General features: G+C 63.8%; 1 protein-coding gene across 1 annotated transcript; it reads right to left on the reverse strand.

The window, feature by feature from the left end:
• Nucleotides 1-4,890: 4,890 nt before the first annotated feature.
• Nucleotides 4,891-21,634, reverse strand: METRNL (meteorin like, glial cell differentiation regulator). The gene is made up of 4 exons (XM_055386811.2): nucleotides 21,255-21,634; nucleotides 15,791-16,176; nucleotides 6,816-6,875; nucleotides 4,891-5,776 (listed from the first exon to the last, which is right to left on the reverse strand). The coding sequence occupies exons 1-4, from the start codon at nucleotides 21,422-21,424 to the stop codon at nucleotides 5,457-5,459; spliced, it is 936 nt and encodes a 311-aa protein (XP_055242786.2). The 5' UTR covers nucleotides 21,425-21,634; the 3' UTR covers nucleotides 4,891-5,456.
• Nucleotides 21,635-22,900: the final 1,266 nt, after the last annotated feature.

Genomic DNA, 22,900 nt, shown 5'->3' on the forward strand with positions numbered 1-22,900 from the left:
CAAAGAAGGGTTCCCGAGGGCAGCCAGGGCCAGGACCCCACCAACGGGCCTGACTGATGAACTCCGGGGGCCACTGCCTGCACAGAAGGGGAGCGGACGGCCCGGCCGGGGCCAATTCCCACCACGCCGGCCTGGTTTCTAAACAGTTTAATCAATTAGCGAGGTGGAAGCCCTCAGTGTCAGCTGCAGTGCTAATGAGGGGCCCCACCCCCACCCGTGGGACCTGCAGCCGGACTCTGGCCCCTCAGCAGGGCCTCCCAGTGTGGTGGGGTGGGGGCAAGGAGGGGGGCTGTGAACCCAGCTGTGCAGCCCCCGCCAGAGGCTCAGCCACACGGTGCCCAGTGCCCGGCCCTCCCTGCAGCCAGCTTTCCTTCTGGAACTGCAGGGAACCTCCCACAAAGCCCTCCCAGCAGAGGAAGCTCAACTCACGGGATAGCCAGGAAGGGGGGGGCTCCTCATGTGGAGGGAGTCGAGGTCGAGGGAGGATGAGGGGTGAGCCGGGACTATCCCTGCCACCCCAGCATCCCAGCTGATCCCTCTCTCTCACACACACAGAGACACATGTGAACACGGACCACATTCCTGCCCAACCTGAGATGGCTTGACATGCCGGGGCCTCGGCCAGCCCTGTGACGAGCTGGAAACCGAGTCACAGCTCCCATGGGGCCCAGCGTTTGCAGATGGGGGACCAGCGTGGAGCTGTGGGCTCTGGTTGCTCTCAGCTTCTCTCTCATGGCCATCAGCCGACTGGACCCCAGGGTGAAAGGTGTAGGCGTCTGGGCATCCAACAAGCAGGAGGCCCCCCGCCACCCCACATAGGCTGCCCCCTCGGACCTGCAGAGTTCTTGGAAAACCTCCAGGGCTTCCCGGAGGGAAAAGGGCAGGTGGAGGGGGCAAGTGGGGGCCGGAAAAGCAGGGGCGATCCTCACGCTGGGAGCAAGGAGGAGCCTTGCCAACTCCCCTCCCCTTATGGGGGGACTGACAGATACGGGGCTCCTGGGAGAAGCCACCGCCCCCGAGAGTTCCAAAGCCTCTGACTTGTCTTGGGAAAGTCTCACTGCTCTTGCAGCACCTGGGGGACGATGGGGGCCGCCCTGGAGGGGAAGCAGTTGCTGTCCGGTGCAGGTGGGACAGGACCAGGCGTTCAGCGAGGACAATGCAGGCTGCGTTGCAATCCGACGGCCTTTCTGGTTGCTCTCCGGGGATGAGTTACACCCTGAGCCCCGGCCTTCTTGCCTTCATGTGGAGCTCCCCAACCTTCTCTAGTAGCAAAGTCCAGTGAGCCAGGACCCCCTGCATTGGTGATGACCTAGTGAATCCAGGCCCCAGCCAGGGCAGTGTCTCCCCCTGGCCACCCTGCACCTGCCCCCGCTGGACTCCCTCCCACCCACCCTGGCCTGCCCAGGTCAGATGCCCCCAGCAGATGGAAACCCTCAGGGCTGGGTGCAGCATTCACCCCTGGGGTGCCAGGCAGGGTCATGATATCAAGTCCCCAGGAAGGAGCTGGGGGTGCAGATCTGCAGGAGAGAGCTCAGGGAGAGCCTGGAAGCCACTTCCAGATGCCGGGCTGCAGGCCTGGCTCAAAACCCACCTCCCCTGTGAAGCCCGCCTCAACCCTCATAGTTAGAAGTGAGTTCTGCAGCCCCTAGCACCCACACACTCAACCTTGACCCTCTCTTTTTCCTCGGGGGACATGTGGATCTGCCCGTGTGCATGTTCACGGCCGTGGGCTCCTGCAGGAGGGCAGGTCCCAGAGCTGAGCAGGCAGCTGGACCTCACAGCCCTGTCCTGGCCCAGCGAAGAGACGAGGCCCCAGTCCCCCACCCCACAGTGGACACTTTCTGTTTGGTAAGCTTTGCCTTCCCCGACTCTGGACCAAAAACCCCCCAGCCCACAGGCACTTCTTAAAAAACAGAAGCCTCCCGTGAAGCGTGACCTCTACTCCACCTGACACCGGGTTCTGGCCTACCCCAGCATCCCTGTAATTGAGGAGAGGCTGCCAGCCTGAAACCCGACCTTCTTGTTCTGCAGCCTCCTCCTGTCAGTCAACACCCCCTGGAGCCAGCCCAGAAAACCCAGGTTCCAGGAGCAGATTCCCTGCTGCCCCGCTGTGGGCTGGGCACCTGTGCTGTGGCGCCTGCTGGCAAAGGTGTGCTGACCACCAGCCACAGTGGGACCTGGCCCAGCCCCAGCCTGCTCCTTCAGGTCCTCGCCCAGAAACACCTGCTTCTTGTTGTGACCTGTGGGAGCCTGCAGACCTGTGCTGGCTCAGATCTGAGCTGGTGCACACCTGAGCCAGTACACACCTGAGCCAGTGCACACCTGAGCCGGTACACACCTGAGCCGGTGAACATGAGCCGGTACACACCTGAGCCGGTACACACCTGAGCCGGTGCACACCTGAGCCAGTGAACATCTGAGCCAGTGCACACCTGAGCCAGTGCACACCTGAGCCAGTGCACACCTGAGCCGGTACACACCTGAGCCGGTACACACCTGAGCCGGTACACACCTGAGCCAGTGAACATCTGAGCCAGTACACACCTGAGCCGGTGCACACCTGAGCCGGTACACACCTGAGCCGGTACACACCTGAGCCGGTGCACACCTGAGCCATTGCACACCTGAGCCGGTACACACCTGAGCCGGTGAACATCTGAGCCGGTACACACCTGAGCCGGTGCACACCTGAGCCGGTGCACACCTGAGCCGGTGCACACCTGAGCCGGTACACACCTGAGCCGGTGCACACCTGAGCCAGTGAACATGAGCTGGTACACAGTGCTTACCCGGAGTGCCTGAGCATTTGGCAAGGCCGGCATCGTGCCCACTGACCACACCACCCTCCCCCCCAGGTCCCCTTTGCTCTTAGCAGCTGCACAGGACGAACTGCCTGATTCATCAATGGGGATGCAGGCTGGGCTCTGGTTAACTGACACTCCCAGGGACCCCCTGTGCTGGGGCATGGTGTACCCCAAATTTCATGTCCACCAGGAACCGCTGAGTGTGACCTATTTGGAAATGGGGTCTTTGCGGACATAATCGGTTTAAGACGAGGTCACTGGTGTGGGCCCCAATCCAGTGACCAATGTCCTAGTTAGAGAAAGATCTGGACACAGACACAGGGAGAAGCCGTGTGGCCACGGAGGCAGAGACTGGAGTGATGCAGCCACCATCAAGGAGCACCTGGAGCCCCCAGAGGCCAAGGAGAAGATGAAGAGTCCTCCCCTGGCAGAGGAGAAGATGAAGGTCCTCCCCTGGCTGAGGAGAAGATGAAGGGTCCTCCCCTGGCTGAGAAGATGAAGGTTCCTCCCCTGGCTGAGGAGAAGATGAAGATCCTCCCAGGAACCCCCGGAGGCTGAGGAGAAGATGAAGAGTCCTCCCCTGGCAGAGGAGAAAATGAAGGTCCTCCCCTGGCTGAGGAGAAGATGAAGGTCCTCCCCTGGCTGAGGAGAAGATGAAGATCCTCCCCTGGCTGAGGAGAAGATGAAGGGTCCTCCCCTGGCTGAGGAGAAGATGAAGGTCCTCCCCTGGCTGAGGAGAAGATGAAGGGTCCTCCCCTGGCAGAGGAGAAGATGAAGGGTCCTCCCCTGGCTGAGGAGATGAAGGTTCCTCCCTTGGCGGAGGAGAAGATGAAGGTCCTCCCCTGGCTGAGGAGAAGACGAAGGGTCCCCCCCCCCCCCGGCTGAGGAGAAGATGAAGGGTCCTCTCGTGGCTGAGGAGAAGATGAAGGTCCTCCCCTGGAATCCCCGGAGGCTGAGGAGATGAAGATCCTCCCCTGGCTGAGGAGAAGATGAAGATCCTCCCAGGAACCCCCAGAGGCTGAGGAGAAGACAAAGGGTCCTCCCTGGAACCTCCGGAGGCTGAAGAGAAGACGAAGGGTCCCCCCCGGCTGAGGAGAAGACAAAGGTTCCTACCCTGGCTGAGGAGAAGACAAAGGGTCCTCCCTGGAACCCCCGGAGGCTGAGGAGAAGACGAAGGGTCCCCCCCCGGCTGAGGAGAAGACGAAGGGTCGCCCCCGGCTGAGGAGAAGACGAAGGGTCGCCCCCAGCTGAGGAGAAGACGAAGGTTCCCCCCGGCTGAGGAGAAGATGAAGGGTCCCCCCCACCAGCTGAGGAGAAGACGAAGGGTCCCCCCCCCCGGCTGAGGAGAAGACGAAGGGTCCCCCCCGCCAGCTGAGGAGAAGACGAAGGGTCCCCCCCCCGGCTGAGGAGAAGACGAAGGGTCCCCCCCGCCAGCTGAGGAGAAGACGAAGGGTCCCCCCTCCGGCTGAGGAGAAGACGAAGGGTCCCCCCTCCGGCTGAGGAGAAGACGAAGGGTCGCCCCCGGCTGAGGAGAAGACGAAGGGTCCCCCCCGGCTGAGGAGAAGATGAAGGGTCCCCCCCTGGCTGAGGAGAAGATGAAGGGTCCCCCCCGGCTGAGGAGAAGACGAAGGGTCCCCCCCGGCTGAGGAGAAGATGAAGGGTCCTCCCTGGAACCCCCGGAGGCTGAGGAGAAGATGAAGCGTTCTCCCCTGGAGCCCTGGAGGGACAGGCTCTGCCCACACCGTGACTTTGGATTGTGGCCTCAGGAACTCAGAGAACGAGGTTGTTTCAGCCCCGCAGTCAGTGGTGATTTGTTCTGGCAGCCGCATCCTTTGGGGACATGCGGTCACCAACCTGGGTTCAGACCAGCTCCTGGGCGTCTAGAGACTAGCTGTGGGCTCCTGCACGGTGGGCAGGCTGGGGCCACAGGGCAGGACCTGCATTAATGGAAATGCAGCAGCAGGCGCTGAGCGACAGTCGCCGGGAGGAGCAAGCGTGTCTGCCGAGGCAGGGTGGCGCCCTGGGGTACGTCTAGCGAGGCCCTGAACACGGGCCGTGGGCACCGGACCTGGCGAAAGACAGACTCTGGCTTCTGGCTGGTCGGATCCTGGTCTTTATTCTCGGGAACGGAAACAACCAGCGGCCCGAAAAGGACCAAAGCTCATTCTTTAAAAAGAAAATGAAAATAAAAAACGTGTTATTTGGCTCCAAAACTTCCGTCATGAGAATAACAACTCTGAATGGCACCTTTTCACACATCCACTGTGCCCAACGGCCAGTGCTTCACCCAACCGCAGGCCAGATGCCGTGGCTCCAAACGTCTTTAGAGAACAGTATCAGACGGCACACCAAGGCGTTTTAAGACACAGGAATTTGTTTCCTATGGACATTTCTTTTTTACCAAAAAAAAATATAATAACTTAGTTTGCATTTTACAGCATTTCCAATCGGCCAGGGCATCCTTGGCTGGAAGCTCATGGGGTTGAGTGTGGCGAGAACGTCCACGGCTTCGGTGCCAGGGTCAGGCCTGGGCCCAGGGCATGCGGCTCCCAGCGCGCGGCCCTCACCGCACGGCCCCACCAGGACCGCAGCGCCCACCGCAGCCTGTGACTCATCAGGAGAGGAAGGGCAGCGCCCCAAGGACCCCCGGGGTCAGTCCGTGCCAACCTCACAAGGGTTCAGCCCCCTCTCCTGGGCGTCCCTGTACATCCTCTGGAAGTCCTTGAAGCGTGGGGCACAGCCGAGCCGCGCCTCCCCGAAGTGCATGTGGCCAGTGAAGAGGAAGTCGCCATGCCCCGGCCGCACGCCACACTCCAGCAGCGTCCTGACGCGCCCCTGCCAGTGGCCGTCACCCTCGGGCACCGGCTCGAAGACCCTGCTTTTCTGCCGATAGAGTCTGCTCACGCGCAGGTGGATGGCCGAGTCCTGCCGCTCAGGCTCATGGGTAACTTGCTGGATGGAGCCTCGAACGGCTGTGCGGGGAAGGAGATGGAGACACGGAGTGAGCAAAGGCAAGCACACAGCAAGACCGCCGCACCTCCCCCTGCCCCCGCATCGATGGGCACTGGAACGGGCAGCTGACCCCAGACTCTGCCATCTAGCATGGAAATTCCCAGAGAAAAATACAATGTAACAGCAGGAAGCTGCCAAGCGGTGTCCCAGATACTTAGACATCATCAGATAACAGGTGCCCTTTCTACCAAGGGCCAGACCTGTTAAATGGGAAAACAGAACAAACACCACGGTGTGTATCAGATGTTTTTCAAGTCCAGCTGATACACAGGGTGCCCCTGCAGTTCTGTGTCCTGATCAGACAGACCCGGTGCGGCTCACAGGAGAGGGTGGGCACGGGGGCAGCCTTCGCGCCGCACTTGGAGACCCCTGCCCGGCCCCGACTCCATGCCAGGGGCCGGGAAAGCAGTGAGAAGGGGCCTGTCCTTGAGCTTGGAGGTGGGGTGCAGAGACAGGGCCTGCAGGACATGGCTTCCACGGCACCACACGACGGGAGGCCAAACCTTTCCCACAAGGCGTCTGTGCAAACGCCACAAGCAAAGGGGCTGGAGCCCTGGGACCCCAAAGCTCCTCCTGCAGAGCCGCCGGGGGCCTCAGGCCTGGAACAGCGTGAACTCTGGTGGGGGGCAGGGAGTGTCCAACGCCAAGGATGCTCTGGGCTGCTGATAAAATGCTGTTTACAAAGCACTTCAGCAAGAAGAGCTGCTGGGAAACAGTGGACTTCAAGAGTCCCCTCGAAGAGCAGTGATCTCATTTACAAAATGGGAAAATGTTTGACAGTCACCAGAACAATCCCCAGCTCCCTCCAAGTGTGGGCGGTGGCGTCCCCGTCCCCAGGGCTGGTGGAGGGCCAAGCCCAGGGCTTCCACAGCGTGTGCCCCTCCAGGAGGGTCCACGCAGCACCGGAAGGCTGTCCTGGGCCCTGAAGAGGGACTCCTGGGCCCAAACAGCTCCATGTGGCAGAAACCAGGAGGTAGAAGCTGCCAAGCAGACACTCACCGAAGTCGCTGGTGCAGACGGCTAGGAGCACCTCGGTGTCACTGCAGGGACGGCACGGCGCTGGAGAAGAAAGGCAGAGTCAGGAAGCAGCCTGGACGGGACAGGCTCTGGAACGCCGCCCACCACCGTCAAAGGATCCTCACACTCAGCAAAGCCAAGTCAGGGAGGGTGTCCACGTCAAGGCACCTTTGTGACCAACGCCACTTCAAATGTGAGTTGGCGGCACGTGCTGGAGGGGCCGGCAGCACGGGAGACAGAAAACACAACCTCGACCATGCCGGGGTCTCACCCAGGGGACCCCCCGGCCCCACCTGGACCAAAGGCGCCTGCAGCTCGGCCATGATGGGCACATGTCCTGAGAGCAAGACCCTCAGTCCGGCCATGTCCCAGGGCCTTCGTGGGGAGGGGTCTTTGTGCTCTTTCCCCACTTATCTCCTCAGTGCGGCTGAGCCGGACTCACTGAGAAATCGCTCACGTGCCTGTTGCAAATGCAAAGCCCACTGGGGCTGAACCGAACCCACCAGACAAGAGTCACCCCCAACCCACCTCCACAGCCCAGGGCGCCGGGAGCACCCCCACCTCCCAGAGTCGCCCCCAACCCACCTCCACGGCCCACGGCGCCGGGACCACCCTCATTTCCCAGCTCCCTCAAAGGGCAGACACTCCCCACAGCTCTGCTGCCCACTTCCCTGGGTCGCGACGGCAGCGGCACCCAAAAGGAGGATCACATCCCGCGGGACCCCCCATGTGGCCGGAAGGGCCAGTGAGGCCAAGATTCCAGGAAGGGGATCCCTAAGCAGGCAGCGACACGTCCACCTGCCACCGGCGTGGGGCCTCACCCAGCAGGGCAGTGAGCTGCAGTCAGGGCCATCGGCCCGGCCCCTTCCCCGGACGCCACCTGGCCGCGGGATGAGGTGCACGCCCCAAATGGCTTTCAAGCCAAGCCCTGCTCACAGAACCCCCTCTGAAGCCCCTGAGCCCTGCGGGGCCTGGCCTCCCCCAGAGAATGCAGAAAGCACGGAGGCGTCTCAGAATGAGCTCCCGTACCGGCCAAACCAGGCTTTCCCCACAGCCTTCCCCCCGCGGCCCAGCCCTCACCCTGCCCTTCGCCCCAGTTTCTTAGACTGGCGGGCCACTGTGAAACAGAAACCTCTGCACGCCCCGCGTTCCTACACTCGGGACGGACTTGGGAAACGTGGTTTTATTATTTGCTCTTATTGCAGGTTTCAAGTCCTCGCCTCACCTGTTCTGAGCCTCTAGGTTTTGGCCCCAAGTCTCCTAACGCAATAGACACTTTGAGACGTGAAATCTCAATGGCGCTGGTTTCGCCGGTGCCATTTCACGTTCTGAAGGCTCTGAGACGTCCCTGGCCAAGAGCTGGGATGACCTGGACTTGGGGTTCGCCGGCCCTGGAAGAAGCTAACGCCGTCTGCACCCCTGGCCGGCTGCCCTTGCTGGGCTGAAGTGAGCTGAGCTGTCGCCTGCCTGATGAGTGCAGGCCCGAGCCGGCTGCTGGTGACTGGGGGCCCCGGGGGACAGGGCAGCACACATATCTGGCACCTTGGCCAAGGCGGGGACAGCTGCTCAGAGGCCTTCTGGGGTCAGGAACTTGCATGGGCCCTCAGGGCCTGCACATGTGGTCAACGGAGACCCTGGAGTCTACGGTGTGCTGGGCAAGCGCAGGTCTCTGTGGACCCCGCAGGGTGGAGGTAGGAGGGACCCAGAGACAAGGCCAGCACTTTCCGCCAGGCAGGGGTGAGGGCACCTCCCAGCCGGGCTCAGTGCCTGACTCACCGGCCCACCCACCTCCTCCTGCATTTACTTCCATTAAGGTATCAGGAAAAAGAAACTGCACAGCCTGCTGAGCGCCTCGAGGCCAGTCCAGCCTGGCACTGGGGGCGCCTCGAGGCCGGTCCAGCCTGGCACTGGGGGTGCCTCAAGGCCGGTCCAGCCTGGCACTGCTGAGCACCTTGAGACCGGTCCAGCCTGGCACTGGGGGGCACCTCTGCCATCCCAGCAACCCTCCAGGATGAGAGCTTCTGGCCAAATCCTCTTCCTGCTGATTTGTACAGACTCAAACTGCAGCCCCCACCACTGGGGCCTCCTGACCCCCAAGCTGGAAGCTGCCCGGTGCGCTCTCCTATGGGGGCCCCGGGGTGTGGCCCACCCTTGACACTTAGTTCACCTATGTGGACCCCCATCCCACTCGCCGGCTGGGGGTCTGCAGACCATGCTGGGCCTGAGGCAGGCACGTGCTGGACAGAGGCCAGCAGCACAGACCACCACTCACGTCTGGAAGCAACAAGGAGGGAGCACTGGGGGATCTCAAATTTCAAGCAGCACTTTTATCCTCCACAGATGAGACTGCACACCGGCCAGCACCTGCCCAGTACCACAGGGCCAGAGGTCCCAGCCCAGGGCGCCTCATGTGAGTGGGGGTGGCCTCGGCTGAGAGAGAGCTGGTCAACGACAGAACCGTGGTGACCCCAGTCCACCCAAGGGTCCCCTCACTGAGCAGCACCCTCCGGCTGGGCAGCCATGGCAGCTGGGGCTGGGCCAGGCGGTCCTGCAAAGGCAGGAGGCAGGAGGTGCCAGAAGTCCATCCTCACAGTCAGCAGCACAGTCGGGTGTGTGTGTGGGGCGGGGGGTGTGTGTGTGGGGCGGGGGGTGTGTGTGCGGGGCGGGGTGTGTGTGTGTGTGGGGCGGGGTGTGTGTGTGGGGCGGGGGGTGTGTGTGTGGGGCGGGGGTGTGTGTGTGGGGCGGGGGGTGTGTGTGTGGGGCGGGGGGTGTGTGTGTGGGGCGGGGGGTGTGTGTGTGGGGCGGGGGGTGTGTGTGTGGGGCGGGGGGTGTGTGTGTGGGGCGGGGGGTGTGTGTGTGGGGCGGGGTGTGTGTGTGTGTGGGGCGGGGTGTGTGTGTGTGTGGGGCGGGGGGTGTGTGTGTGTGGGGCGGGGGGTGTGTGTGGGGCGGGGGTGTGTGTGTGTGGGGCGGGGGGTGTGTGTGTGGGGCGGGGGGTGTGTGTGTGGGGCGGGGGGTGTGTGTGTGGGGCGGGGGGTGTGTGTGTGGGGCGGGGGGTGTGTGTGTGGGGCGGGGGGTGTGTGTGTGGGGCGGGGGGTGTGTGTGTGGGGCGGGGGGTGTGTGTGGGGCGGGGGTGTGTGTGTGGGGCGGGGGGGTGTGTGTGTGGGGCGGGGGGGTGTGTGTGTGGGGCGGGGGGTGTGTGTGGGGCGGGGGGTGTGTGTGTGGGGCGGGGGGTGTGTGTGTGGGGCGGGGGGTGTGTGTGTGGGGCGGGGGGTGTGTGTGTGGGGCGGGGGGTGTGTGTGTGGGGCGGGGGGGGTGTGTGTGGGGCGGGGGGTGTGTGTGTGGGGCGGGGGGTGTGTGTGTGGGGCGGGGGGTGTGTGTGTGTGGGGCGGGGGGTGTGTGTGTGGGGCGGGGGGTGTGTGTGTGGGGCGGGGGTGTGTGTGTGGGGCAGGGGGGTGTGTGTGGGGTGGGGGGTGTGTGTGTGTGGGGCAGGGGGTGTGTGTGTGGGGTGGGGGTGTCTGTGTGGGGGGTGTGTGTGTGGGGCGGGGGTGTGTGTGTGGGGCGGGGGTGTGTGTGTGGGGTGGGGGGTGTGTGTGTGGGGCGGGGGTGTGTGTGTGTGGGGGGGGGTGTGTGTGGGGGGGTGTGTGTGTATGGTTCCCACCCTGGGGCGGGGGGGTGTGCGGCTCCCACCCTGGGGCGGGGGGTGGGGGGTGTGTGTGGCTCCCACCCTGGGGCGGGGGGTGGGGGTGTGTGTGGCTCCCACCCTGGGGCGTGGGATGGGGTGTGTGTGTGGCTCCCACCCTGGGGCAGGGAGGGGGTGTGTGGCTCTCACCGTGGGGCAGGGGAGCCCACAGGCCCAGCCACATGCGTCCCACCCCCGGGCCTGGGCGTGTGAGCGTATCCAAGCCCTAGCACATCGCCCTCTGTGAGTCACGGCCCCACGACCTCAGCGGACTGCCGAGGGGGAGGATGGAGACGCTGCCCTCACGTGCCCTGGGTACTCTGCCCTGGCTCACCCAGCTGACGGCAGGGGTGTGGGGCCGGGGACGGTCAGTGCCTGCAGCCTCGCCTGCTAGAAGCCTCTGGAGACGACCCATCGACAGCTGAGCTCGTAAGGAGCACCCTGGAGACCTCCCTGTTCTGATTCTGAGCTTTACAAAGCAGAAGTCACCTTCACGGAGAATGCAGGGTGGACGCCAGGAGACAATCTGGAGACAATTTTTAACAGGAGCCACGCTCATAAAGGCTGCGGAATGCGCTGCTCACGGACACATTGCACCTCGTTTCCAGGGCGGTGGGGAGGGTCGGCAAAGGGTTGGAATCCTGGTCCATCCTCCTCGGAGGTGGAGGGCTGGGGTGTGGACATCTCAGGCAGGTCACTCAGGAGCTCGCATGAACAGGGTGGGAGGGACTGGCAGGGTGGGGTTGGGGACGCTGCTGCGGGGACTTAGATTGCACGGCAGGACCGGCTGGTTCCGAGGAGAGGCTGAGAATGACAGACACCGACCGGTCCGGCAGGACTGCCCAGGTAAGGACAGCCAGAGAGACCCACACAGTTCCGACGGGAAACCTCTGTGGCCACGATTACTGGGTCTCCCACACAGCTGGTGACGGGGGAGCGGGGGGACACGCTGCTTTTAGAGGAGCCGGTGACGGGGACAAGGTGCTTTCAGAGGAGCCAAGAACAGGGAGCAGTGGGTAGGGGTGGAGGGTGGGCTCCAGTGGACTCGAGGACCCAAGGCTGAGCTCCCAAGGCTCCCCCCAAGGCCACCATCATCACCGTCGTGCTGCAGCCACACTCCAGGCTGCAGTCCATTGCTGGGGTGCCCCGGGGGTGTTGGCCCCATGGCCCCTGCCCTTCCCCCTGCCTCCCTCTCTTTCTCCCTCCCTCTTCCTGGTGAGGAAGCTGGCGGAGGGCCACACCCTTCCTCTCCACAAGCCCAGAGATGGTTAAAATGAAAATTACAGTGGCCAGAGAGAAGGCACCAAGCAGGAAGCCAAAGACGGACGAGAGACGGGATGCCTTGGAAAAATCAGCCCCTCTCCTCTACTTCCAGGAAATAATGAGAATTATCTTCCACACTTTTCCACCCATCCCTGCCACCCATCCAGGACTTCCCCAAACTCTGAGGCTCCTGGAGGGGGCTCATCGGCAGGGGCTCTGCGCCCGCCGAGCTGGTCATTCACCTACGGGCTCAGCCAGGGGCAGGATTTTAAAGGGGGGGGCGTTGAGGCCCCTGAAACGCTGCAGGACTCCGGTGTCCTGGAGAGCCAGGGACGGCACCATGTGCTCATGATCAGCATCCAGGCAGCATCCCCTCCCCTCCCACTGCCTGTGTCCACGATGCTGCCCCTCCCCTCCCACTGCCTGTGTCCACGATGCTGCCCCCTCCCCTCCCACTGCCTGTGTCCACGATGCTGCCCCCTCCCCTCCCACTGTCTGTGTCCACGATGCTGCCCCCTCCCTCCCACTGCCTGTGTCCACGATGCTGCCCCTCCCCTCCCACTGCCTGTGTCCACGATGCTGCCCCCTCCCCTCCCACTGCCTGTGTCCACGATGCTGCCCCCCCCCTCCCACTGCCTGTGTTCACAATGCTGCCCCTCCCCTCCCACTGCCTGTGTCCACGATGCTGCCCCCTCCCCTCCCACTGCCTGTGTCCACGATGCTGCCCCCTCCCCTCCCACTGCCTGTGTCCACGATGCTGCTGCCCGGACCTGGGCACCTGCTCACTGGGGCCTGCATTGGGGGGCCTTACACAGAGCCTGCACCCCAAACCCCACGCACAGATGTGGCCAAGCCAGGAGCACCTGACACACAGCCCTGGGAGAAGCTGAAGAACAGACTGGAATCCTGGGACCTGCCTGGACTGTCTCAGGTCTGTGTACCCCAGAACCAGACAGCCCCCACCCACATTCCCCGAGCCACTGAACGGTGCCCGTTTCCCGGATTCCCTGGCCTGCAAACAGCACCCCAAACAGCCTCAGCCAGGTCTGCTGGGCACAGGTCTGGGCACGGCCGGAAGCTGCACCTGACCACTCTCTGCCACCCCCATCCTGCGGGGTTTCCTCAGCATCCAAGGAAGGCGTCCGTGTCACCTGCGGAGGCGGCTGGTGCAGGGCTGAGAGGTCCTGCCCGTAGTCAGCCAAATCCCAAGGTCCTGGGGCCGGGTCCCCTCCCGCCTGGCCCCCAGTGTGTACCCCTGGAGGAGCAGCCTGCCCCCGTGTTCTGGCCAACTCTTGGTTATCGGTGTGTCTCAGTTTACTCAAGGAAGCCGATTACGTGGCATGTACGCACCACGATCACACTGACGAGAACCACCGGAGCAGGGGATTTCCTCCTGGCTGGGCAGGGGACCGGGTTCACACACCCTCTCCTGTCCGGGGTTCCAGCCCATGGAGCCTCTGTCCTCCTGAGTCAGCACAAACTGGAACTTCTGACTCACAGACGAGCTCGTCCACCTCCCGTGGGTCGCGCTGCCAGGCCAAAGGCACACCTCAGGCTCGGCGGGGCTGGCGCTGCCCGGCTCAGCCTCCATCGGCTCTCGCAGCTACAGCAAGTGCAGGAACGGGAGGCAAGGGAAACCGCGGCGCTGGCCGGAGAGTGCTGGGGAGCCGGCCTGGCCCAGGGGACGGCGTCACTGCTGCCAGATGGCCGGCACCGACATTCCACATTATGTACCCATTCCTGCAGCATTAAAGGCTTAGGGGCCCCCGTCCCCTGATGAAAGGCGAATACCCTGGGGAGAGGAGAGGCATCAGCCTCCTCGGATCCCTCCTGCCCCTCGACCCCATCAGGATAGGAGAGGCCTCTCGTGTGGGCCCTGGAGGTGCTCAGCCCAGGGAGGGGCCTGCACCTGTGCCCGTTCCCGTGAGATGCCAGACATGGGTCCCAGCTCCGGGGGCCCCCGGTGAACCTCAGAGTCTGGGCCCCTGTCAGTTCCGAGGATCCCTGCATGTCTGCTTCCTCGGATAAGCAACCCACCACCTGAGGCACTGGAAATCACCTCAGGCTCGGTTTAAGCAGATGCCACAGGGTCACCAAGTGTAAACAAGGAAACCCAAGCACCTGCCTCACAGGACACAGCAAAGTTCTGGGACCCCAAGCCAGCCTGACGTGCACTGGGGCCACAGTCCTGTGCAGGACCCCACAGGCCCAGGAGGCACACGGAGGGTGAGCGAGGACCCACCGCCGAGTGCCTGCTCTGGCCCCTTGGGGCTCACGTCACTCCTCACAAGAGGCCGCTGCCTCCCTGCAACCCCACAGGACCCCAAGGCAGCTCAGCCCCTACCCTCCCATGCCTCTCCCAAACCCACCCGCCGCCCCAGCCTACACAGGACACAGGGCCTGTAGGCCTCGGACCCCAGCCCCAGAGGCAGGAGAGACAAAGTCTCTGTTCCCAAAGGTGAGGGCACAGGCTCCATAAGGGTCGCCCCAGCTGACAACCAGAACCACTGAATTTCCCCTGGAAATGTAGAAATCGGGCCTGTGCCAGTGTGGACGTCCAGGTGTGCGTGGCAGGGACGGACTGCACCACAGCCTCTCTAAGAATCTCACCCAGAAGCAGAACAAAGCTCAGGCCACAGAGCATGTGACCCACAGCCCAACGTCTTCAAGACCAATCACCACTTTAATCAGCAGAAAGAATGTTTGCAAGTTCCTAACATCTGGCCTGGCACCTTCTACCTCCGGTTAGAAAGACTGAACTTGGAGCTTGGATTTCTCCAGGTTTCGCCTCATTGTGAGTTTTTCTCCAGGGCCCCCAGAGCAAGGCTGGTACCCCCTCCCCCAGGTCTCCCACCCACCATAACTGTTGGTGACCGAGATAAAGGCCGCCGTGGTTAAAGTTTTATCCAGCGTGCAACCAACCACAGCACAGCTGAGTTTACATCAGCGTCCAGCCCTGCGGGTGCTGAGGCCCGAGGGGCAGTCTGAGCTCATGGGCCAGCTGGGACTCGGGGCAGTCAGGACTCCAGGCAGACGGTCCTACGCTCACTCTGTAAATGACCAGTCTACTTGGGAGAGATTTCAGAGAGAGATGAAAAGTAATCTAGGCCAAGAACACAGAACACAAAAATGTGGACTCCCATTCAGGATAGAAGTCTGTACACCCGAGGCCGAGGCCACACAGACCATGGAGGTCACACGGCCCACAGGTGCCTCCCAGGACCTCATGCCTCCTGGTGTCTACCCACAGAATTTTCTAGAGACCAACACAGCCCTCCACGAAGGACCTCTCCCCCAAGCACAGGCGTCCAGAGACGCCACGTGACACCTCCACTCCCTGCCGGCCACACAGGGAAGCTGTCTGTTTATCGTACCCAAAGACCCCTCTGGGACGGGGGTGGCCCCATGTTCTGGGCATCAAAGCTCAGCACCACTCCAGGCTGAGTCAGCCTCAGCTCCCACCCAAAAATGGACATTTCAGGGTCTTTAGCCGACACCACAGACACCCAGCCAATTCCCAGGGCAGTTTGAATGGCAAAAGCACCCGTTTCAAAGGCGCTACACGATCCACAAGCACGGGGACGCGTCCGACCCAGCACTGGCCCGGCCGCCACAGGGGGATGCTCACCATGCTCCCCAGACACACCTCCAGGGAGAGAGGCCCCGCTCGGCCAAGGCCATGCCGCCCGAAACACTAACCCAGATGGGCCAGTCTTTTCAAAGGTGATTTTAGTTGGAAAGGCTGCATTTCCAAGATGGTTTAGTTTGGACATCCCACACCCCCCTACACCATGTCACAGCCCCTAGGAGGGCCCCTCTGCGGGCGCCAGTGTCCCCCAACCCCAGCCACCTGTGGGGCTCTTCAGGCAAGACCGTCATGTCCGAAGCACAGACACAGAAGGGTTTTCGCCAAGGCTGAGCAGACGAGGGGGCAGGAAGAAATCAGAGACACCTGCCAGATCACCAGCCCCGTGATGACGAGGCCCACTGCCCCCGCCCCAGGCAGGACACTCACCAGACAGCTCGTGCAGGTCCGATGCCCTGTGCCTCCTAATCAGCTCGTACTGGAAGCCTGTGGTCCTCCGGCTGATATCCTGCTGCGGCGTGGCCTCCACGAACAGGCCGCCCTGCTCCAGGCCAAAACACTGCACCCGGCCGGGCCTGCCGTCCCCGTCCGGTACCAGCAGTCTCAGTTCTCCAGTTTTTTCCAAATAAATATTGGCCCCCGAGGAGTCCGTGAAGGGCCTGATGCACACGGTCAGGTGCCGGGCGGGCGAGAAGGTGTTGGGCCGCAGGTTAACGATGAGAGCACCTGTTGGGTACATCCACTCCACGGCACCCGCCGCACAGCGCAGATACACCTGCTCCACCTCCTTTCTGTGTGCCTCGTGCGTCAGCCCGCTGCAGAGGAGAGACACTGTCAGCCAGGCCCGGAGCTCCCGTCACACACCCCGCCCGCACCCACAGAGAGTCAGTAAGGACGATACCCACTCCAAATGATGGCGGCTCCTGGACCCACCCGCTGCCGGCCACAGGTGCCACACGGACCCCTGCCCATGAGGCAGGCCGGCGCCATCTCCGCCCTTCGGCACAGGGGCCCCACCCAGTTCCTTCCAGTGCACCTGCACCAAGAGCCATGGTGGGGCGGGGCCGAGCTCCCGGGAGTGCAGGCAGTGCTGGCCCCCAGGCTCTCCAGACACCCTCCAACACTCAAGAGTCTGCGCCTCTGCTGCCGTAGCGTCAAACACCAATCTCTGCGATGTCCCTGAATCAGGGTGGCTGGAGGTGCTGGGGCAGTGGGATGGGGCCCCAAGGAAGGGATGGATTCCTCCAGAATATCACAGAGTATCATAGGAATGCCAGCAGGCCCCGTGTACCAACCCTGGTTCCAGATGACCACGAGGGCTGGGATGCTAGAGGTAAAGCGAAGGTGGGGCCCCACCACCTGTGAAGGAGGAGCCCTGGGATGCAACCTGCCCAGAGAGCAGCTTTTAAATTAATCCAGAGTGTTGGCAGTTTGGGGGGAAGGAGGTTGTAGATGAGTTTTGTCTTTTAGAGCAGCTTTTAAATTAATCCAGAGTGTTGGCAGTCTGGGGGGAAGGAGGCTGTAGATGAGTTTCGTCGTTTACCACCTCATTAAGCATAGATGTTTGTACGTTTCTCAAAGTAATGACTTGACCGTTTTCTGCAAGCCTGAAGACCCTGCACTGCCGATGGTATCTGTAAATATAAGCTATCATTTCAGCAAGATTCACCACAAAAGCGAGGTGAACTTCCTCCACAGGGTGAGTAGTGTGTGAGTAGCAAGCTAAGTTCACCCTCATACATGCTAAACAGAAAAAAACGAAGTGTGCTACACTCTTGGAGAGGCAGGTCCTGAGTAGAAACAGTTATATTTTCAAGAAACTGAAACATCAAAACCCTCACGCTTCTCCTTCTCAACACTTTAAAGTAAATGCCAGCTCGTGGCTAACAGCCACGTCATAACCAAGTGGGCCTGGAACTAACCCGGTGACTTCAACTAAGTGTTTTATTACGCAGATCTCAGACAGGTTCACCCACATTCTTAGGATTTTTATGTGAAATAAGCAATGCTGTTTCCAGAGCCCTGGCCTGAGCGAGTCACCAGAAACCCTTTCTGCAGCAGAGAAAATGCATCACATATGGTTTGCATTTACCGCTGGTGACTCACACTCTGGGCCCCCAAACCTCACTCTTCATAGGCTGCAGGCCACATCAGAGGGTGGTGTGGAGGGTGCACCCCTCCTCACCCTCTCCCCACCCCCACAAGGTCCCAGGTCATGAGTGGCCAGGCCGAGCCGGCTGCCAGGATCACACACCCAGAACAGACTCACAAATTACAGCCCATAAAGCTCACACAAGCTCATCTAACACGTGTGTGGGCAAAGGCATGAAGATCGTGCTGTGCGGAAACTGGACTCGGTGAGTGGCTGACACACTCAGCTACAGTCAGCTCTCTTCTTATGCAGCCTCATCGTCGCGTCCCTCCCTCCCGTCTCTGGCATCGAGGCCACTGTCCTGCTGCCCGTGCTCAGGCACCGAGCCTCGACCCTCTCTCCACATACACCGTCCTGACACGTTGCCTCCCTCTCAGGGAGTCCTGAAGGTCAAGGGAGCGGGCTCTGGTCACCTCTGACGGCACGGCCTTCATCTGAGCAGGCGAGGGGAACAGCCACAACTCAGCTGGGGACAGGCAGCCAACCCACCTCTGCCCAGGAGGAGGCCAACTTGAGCCTGGGGGCCATCCTGGCCTAGCACATGCTACCCGCATCTGGTGGGCACGCCTGGCTCCCCCCACTCAGAAGACACTGGGCAAAAAGGGGAAGAGAACAAAATGAAGGTGGATACAGAAGAAAGAAGACACCCGGCTACCTCGGCCTTCACCTGACGTCTTCTCAGCGCACTCAGGCGGGTCTGCGCCCAGCGCAGGGCCTGCTCCCCTCTCCTCTCACATTCTCCCGAAACATCCAGACCAACGGGACTCCAACCAGACCCGCTGACGTGGGGATTTTCACATTAAAATCAGTAGCACACGATGCGCAAGACCCGTGTAGACAAAAAAGGTAAAACGATGCATCCTTCAGCCTGGGACCCAGCAGACCTCGGCACGAAGTCCGAGACTCATGGTCTGTGCTGGTTCCTACCAGAAAATCGAGTGCCTCAAATCTCTCACCTCCAAATATCCAGCACCTCAGCAAACCTGAAAACACAGTCTGTTTACGCAAAATTGCTGGCATTGCAAAAATGTGACCTATCTTTAATGGTCACGGATGAGGGCATTTTGTGATTTTCACGTGAGATGCAGGTGACACACTCAGTTCTGTTGTGATAAAACTAACGCGTGCAGACAAAACCGTGGTTTGTTCAACTTTAGGAAACTGACAAGGCTGATCTGATGTTGGATCAACAGACTGAACAGATGCACTTTTAAAAGTCAGCAAGGGTTACCACCCAGGTGGACATGCTTGTGGGGCACCTTCATGGAAAGGAGGGCAAATCCCAAGTGGATAAAGGGACTCACTGAAGGGGGGCGCAGGTGCACTGGAGGGTTGTTGAGGCACCAGCCCACACAGCACTACTCTGGGTCACCAGGACAAAATGCCCGGCTCCTGTATGAAAGTCAGGAAGGGCTTTGAACCCACCGGCAGGTTAACTTTCCTTTCCCCGCCTTGCAGGAGAGACGAACCAGGTGTGACCGCACCTGCGATGCCCGGGCTGACAGCAAGTGGGAAAGTTCATGGTCCACATTTATGGCCACTGGCTGATAAAGACGGGGCGCTGGTCCTGCCTCCCCCCACGGAAGAGAGGTTTCATCATCTCCTACTTAATTGCTTAGAAGAAACACCCAGCAACAGAGGCTGTCGATGCAGGGGCCAGTGTCATGACGGACAACTTTCCAGCTATCAGGGGATGAGAATCCACCCAGCACACCACCGCTCGCTCCACCCTGTGCTTCGTCAGGACAGCTGGTAAAAAGTCACAAACACCGGAGGGTAGCAGGCAGGCCAGCGCACTCCGGTTTCCACAGCGAGTCTCTGTCACTGATTCGTGACGTGTGTGGATCAACGGGGCAGTGACTACAACAAAAGGAAGTCTCACTTATGCCCCAGAAACACAGCCGGGCCCCGTGTCCCCTCCAGATCACACCTGCAGCTCCAGCAGCCCCCACAGCTGCCCTCTGCCAGGCTCTGCAGGTGTGTGTGGGGGGGGGTCCCCTCTGGGGAGTCTGAGGCCAGGAGTATGCTGGCAACGATGGCGAAGAGGGCCTCCAGGTAGACAGGAGGGTGCACAGGTCCTGGAGGGCAAAGCACTCCTGTCCCGCTGCTGTCACCTGCCTGGAGGAGCCGCCCGCCCCTGGAGGTGGAGGGGTGGCCTCCCACCCACCCTTGGCTCCCTACTGCGCCCTCCCTTCGGGCTCCAGGAGGCGCCCCCCCCTACCGGGCACACAGTCCCCTGACGCCCTGAAAAGGGTGCCGGCTCCTTCTCGACACACTCAGCCTGGGTGGCGGGGGCTGCGTTTCTGGTTTCGGTCTGCTGAAGCAGAACGCCCCAGGCCTCGGTTTGGGGGTGCACCGACCCGCCAGGCAGAGGCAGCGAGCCGCGGTTGAATCACTCCGCGGGGGCAAGGGCGGCCCCAGAAGAGCCGTCAGCCTCGGAGGCTCCCAGCCAGCTCCGCCGGCGCCAGCGTTCCCGGCCGACCCTCCCCCAGACCTCCATCCGCCCGCGGCCCGACCTCAGCTCCCGCGTCCCCGCTCGGCCGGCGGGGAGGGCTTCTGCCGAGAAGGGAGGCGGCCGCTCCCGGGACAGCCGGCACCGCCCACGGCCCTCGGGGTGACTCTGCCCCCCAGCGCCACGCCCCTTCCCCCGGGGAGGCTCCGCTGGGGGCGCTGGGGGGCGACTGTGGCTTCGCGGGGACCCAGAACGGAGGCTGCGGCTCCGGGGAGACCTGCGCCCGCCCCGCGGACACCGGCCCCGCGGACACCGGCCCCGCACCGGCTCTGCCCCGACCTTCTCGGAAAACAGCTTCGCTCGACAGAACCGCGTGACTCGGCCCGCGGCGGGGGCGGGGGCGGGGGCGGCGGGGCGGGGACCGCGCCGAGGGGAAGCGGGACCCAGGCCCAGGCCAGCCCGGCCACGGCTTTCCGGGAGGCGCGCGTCACCCGGGTCCCCGCGCATCTGCGAACTCCGGAACTGGCGACTGCGAGGCTCGCGCAGGGCGGGTTCGGCCGCGGTGCCCTCGGCGCCCTGGGCTTCGCGTGGGAGCGGCGGCGGCTCCCGAGGGGCAGTCGCGGTTGGCGCTGCTCTCGGCGGCCACACTCGAGTCAAAAAAAAAAAAAAAATAGTCCTCGGCTGCCACCGCGGGTGGGCGGGGGGGGGGGTCGCCCAGCGCAGCGCGCGCCGCGGCCAAGGGCGGCCTGACCTTCACGGGGCTGGGGCGGGGGGCCCGGCCGGAGCCACACTCGGCCCGGCTCACAGGTGCCCGCCCGCGGCTCCCCGAGACAGAAGTGGCCCCCGCTGCGGTCCGCGCCCGATCCCCGAAACCGCCGCTCCCTCCCGCGGCCGTCCCTTCCCGCTCTGGCCCGGGGCGGCCTCGGGGCGCGCAACTCCCGGAGCCTGCAAGGAAGGGCCCGAGGACCGACCCCGCCTGCCCCCGGGATGGGGTCGCGGGACCGGCGGCCCCCGAGGCTTGGACACGCGCGGAGCCGGGACCCACCCGGCAGCGCTGCAGGCGCGCCTCCCCCGGGCGTCCTCCGGACCAGGAACCGGGACGCCGCGGGCTCTTTTGTTCTAGAACCGGGGGCGGGGGACAGTGGGCACTGGACTGTGCCTGGAGAGCGGCCCCCGGAGCCCCTGCCCCGCGCCCGCCCCCGGCCGCGCCCCCGCACGCTCGGCCGGCCCAGGACGGGAAGGGACGCGAGGGGAGGGGGCCGGGCCGGGGTCGCGCCGCGCACACTCACCTCCCCTTCCAGCTGCACAGGTCGCTGGAGTACTGCGCGCCCGCGCCGCCCAGCAGCACGGCCAGGAGCAGGAGCAGCGGCGGGAGCGGCAGCGGGGGCGGGCCCGGGGCGGGGGGTCGCGGCCACAGCTGCCCCGCGCGCCCCCAGGCCGCCCGCGCCGCGCCCCGCATGCTCTGGCGCCGGCTCCGCCGCCCGGCCCCGCGTCCTCGACCCCCGGAGCAGACCCTGGAGCCGGCGAGCCGGGCGGGGGCGGGGCGGGCTTCGAGTCCGGGTGGTCACGTCGCGCGCCCCCCGCGTCCTCCGCGCGGCCGCCCGCCCATCCCGGCCCGCTGGAGCCGCGCGCAGAGCTCCGCGCCCGCCGCCGCCGCCGAGCCTCTGAAGTTGGCGAGTCCGAGTCCGCCCGGCCGGGCTCAGCTGGGGGGTGGGGCCCACCCGCCGCCCCGCCCCGCCCCGCCCCGCCCCCGCCCCCGCCCCCGCCCCCGCCCCGCGCCGGAAACTCCTCCCGGGGCGCCCGGCCGGACGCGCAGACACCGAGTCAGCAGCGAATCGGGGGCGCGGGCGCCGGGGCGGGGGCGCTGCAGGAGGAGGGGGCCGCGCCGGGCCGCGAGCGGGGTCCGGAGGGAAGAGCCCGGCGTGGAAAGCGGAGTCCGGGGCGGGAGGGGGTGCAAGGCGGGGGCGGGGCGGAAACCCGAGACCCCCAAGTAGTGGCCGACGCGAGCCGCGGTCGCCCCCCGCAGACCCCCGCGAGGCGGTGCCGGGGCCTCATTCTGCGCCCCATCCTGCGCCCCATCCTGCGGGCAGCCCCGGCGCGGAGCGGTAAAGGAGGCTCCCGGCCCCGCCGGTTCTGGGTCCCCGGCGCCTCGCCAGCCGGCGGTGATCAGGGGCGATCCGGGCGCCCCGCGTTCCGCAGAGTTGGTGCCTCGGGAGTTCCCGGCTCCCTCCTGACCGGGGGGAGGCCCGGCGGTGAGCCCGGCTTCCCTCCCTCCTCCCGGAGGACGTGCAGCCGCCGCGCCGGGGCCTCTGCCGAGCGCTGCCCACTCCTCGCTCCGCATACGCGGGGCCGGGTGGTTCTTGGGGTGGGGACCTCCTGCGCATGGTGGGATGTTGGCAGCACCCTGGCCCCCGCACTCTGGGTATCAGTAGCAACCCCGGCCCCAGCTTTGAGAACCTAAACTCTCTGCAGATTTGGCCAAATCCCGCCCCCACCCCGTGCCCGCGGGGCAGAATCACCTGCGGAGCGTCCTGCTCGAGTGTGTTCCTCGGAGTCGGCGCCTTCCCCAGGTGGTCACCGCGGCCACCACGTGCCTGACCCAGTGGGGGGGGACAGCGGAGACCCCCGCCCGGACAGAGGAGGCCCTAGAGACTCAGGCCAGAGAAGGGGAGCCAGAGGGTGCCGAGGGCCCCCCAGGCAGGAGACTGCGGAGCTGGCCCGCCCGGCGGTCCCCGCTGCGATGGCAAAGCTGGCTTCTCTGTGCTGCGGGTCAGTGGCCCTGCCCGCGACGCCTGGTGTCAGCTCCAGAGCCGAGCGCAGCATCCAGCGGTGGGGAAGCTTGGCCTTGTCCCCTTTTCCAGCCAAGATACCTTCCAGGAGGACTTGCAAACGACCTGTGCAAGTCTGAATAACTGGGTTGTGACTACCAGAGGAG

The sequence above is a fragment of the Gorilla gorilla genome, chromosome 4 (assembly GCF_029281585.2).
Source record: "Gorilla gorilla gorilla isolate KB3781 chromosome 4, NHGRI_mGorGor1-v2.1_pri, whole genome shotgun sequence".
In the NCBI taxonomy this organism is placed as follows: Eukaryota; Metazoa; Chordata; class Mammalia; order Primates; family Hominidae; genus Gorilla; species Gorilla gorilla.

Bases quoted from the DNA above. Each gene is read 5' to 3' on its own strand.
- METRNL (XM_055386811.2), bottom strand. From the start codon at position 21,424: ATGCGGGGCGCGGCGCGGGCGGCCTGGGGGCGCGCGGGGCAGCTGTGG. The intron at 16,177-21,254 runs GTGAGTGTGCGC...TCTCCTCTGCAG, and splicing joins CTGTGCAGCTGGAAGGGGAG to CGGGCTGACGCACGAGGCAC. The intron at 6,876-15,790 runs GTGAGTGTCCTG...TTTCTTCTCCAG, and splicing joins GGACCTGCACGAGCTGTCTG to CGCCGTGCCGTCCCTGCAGT.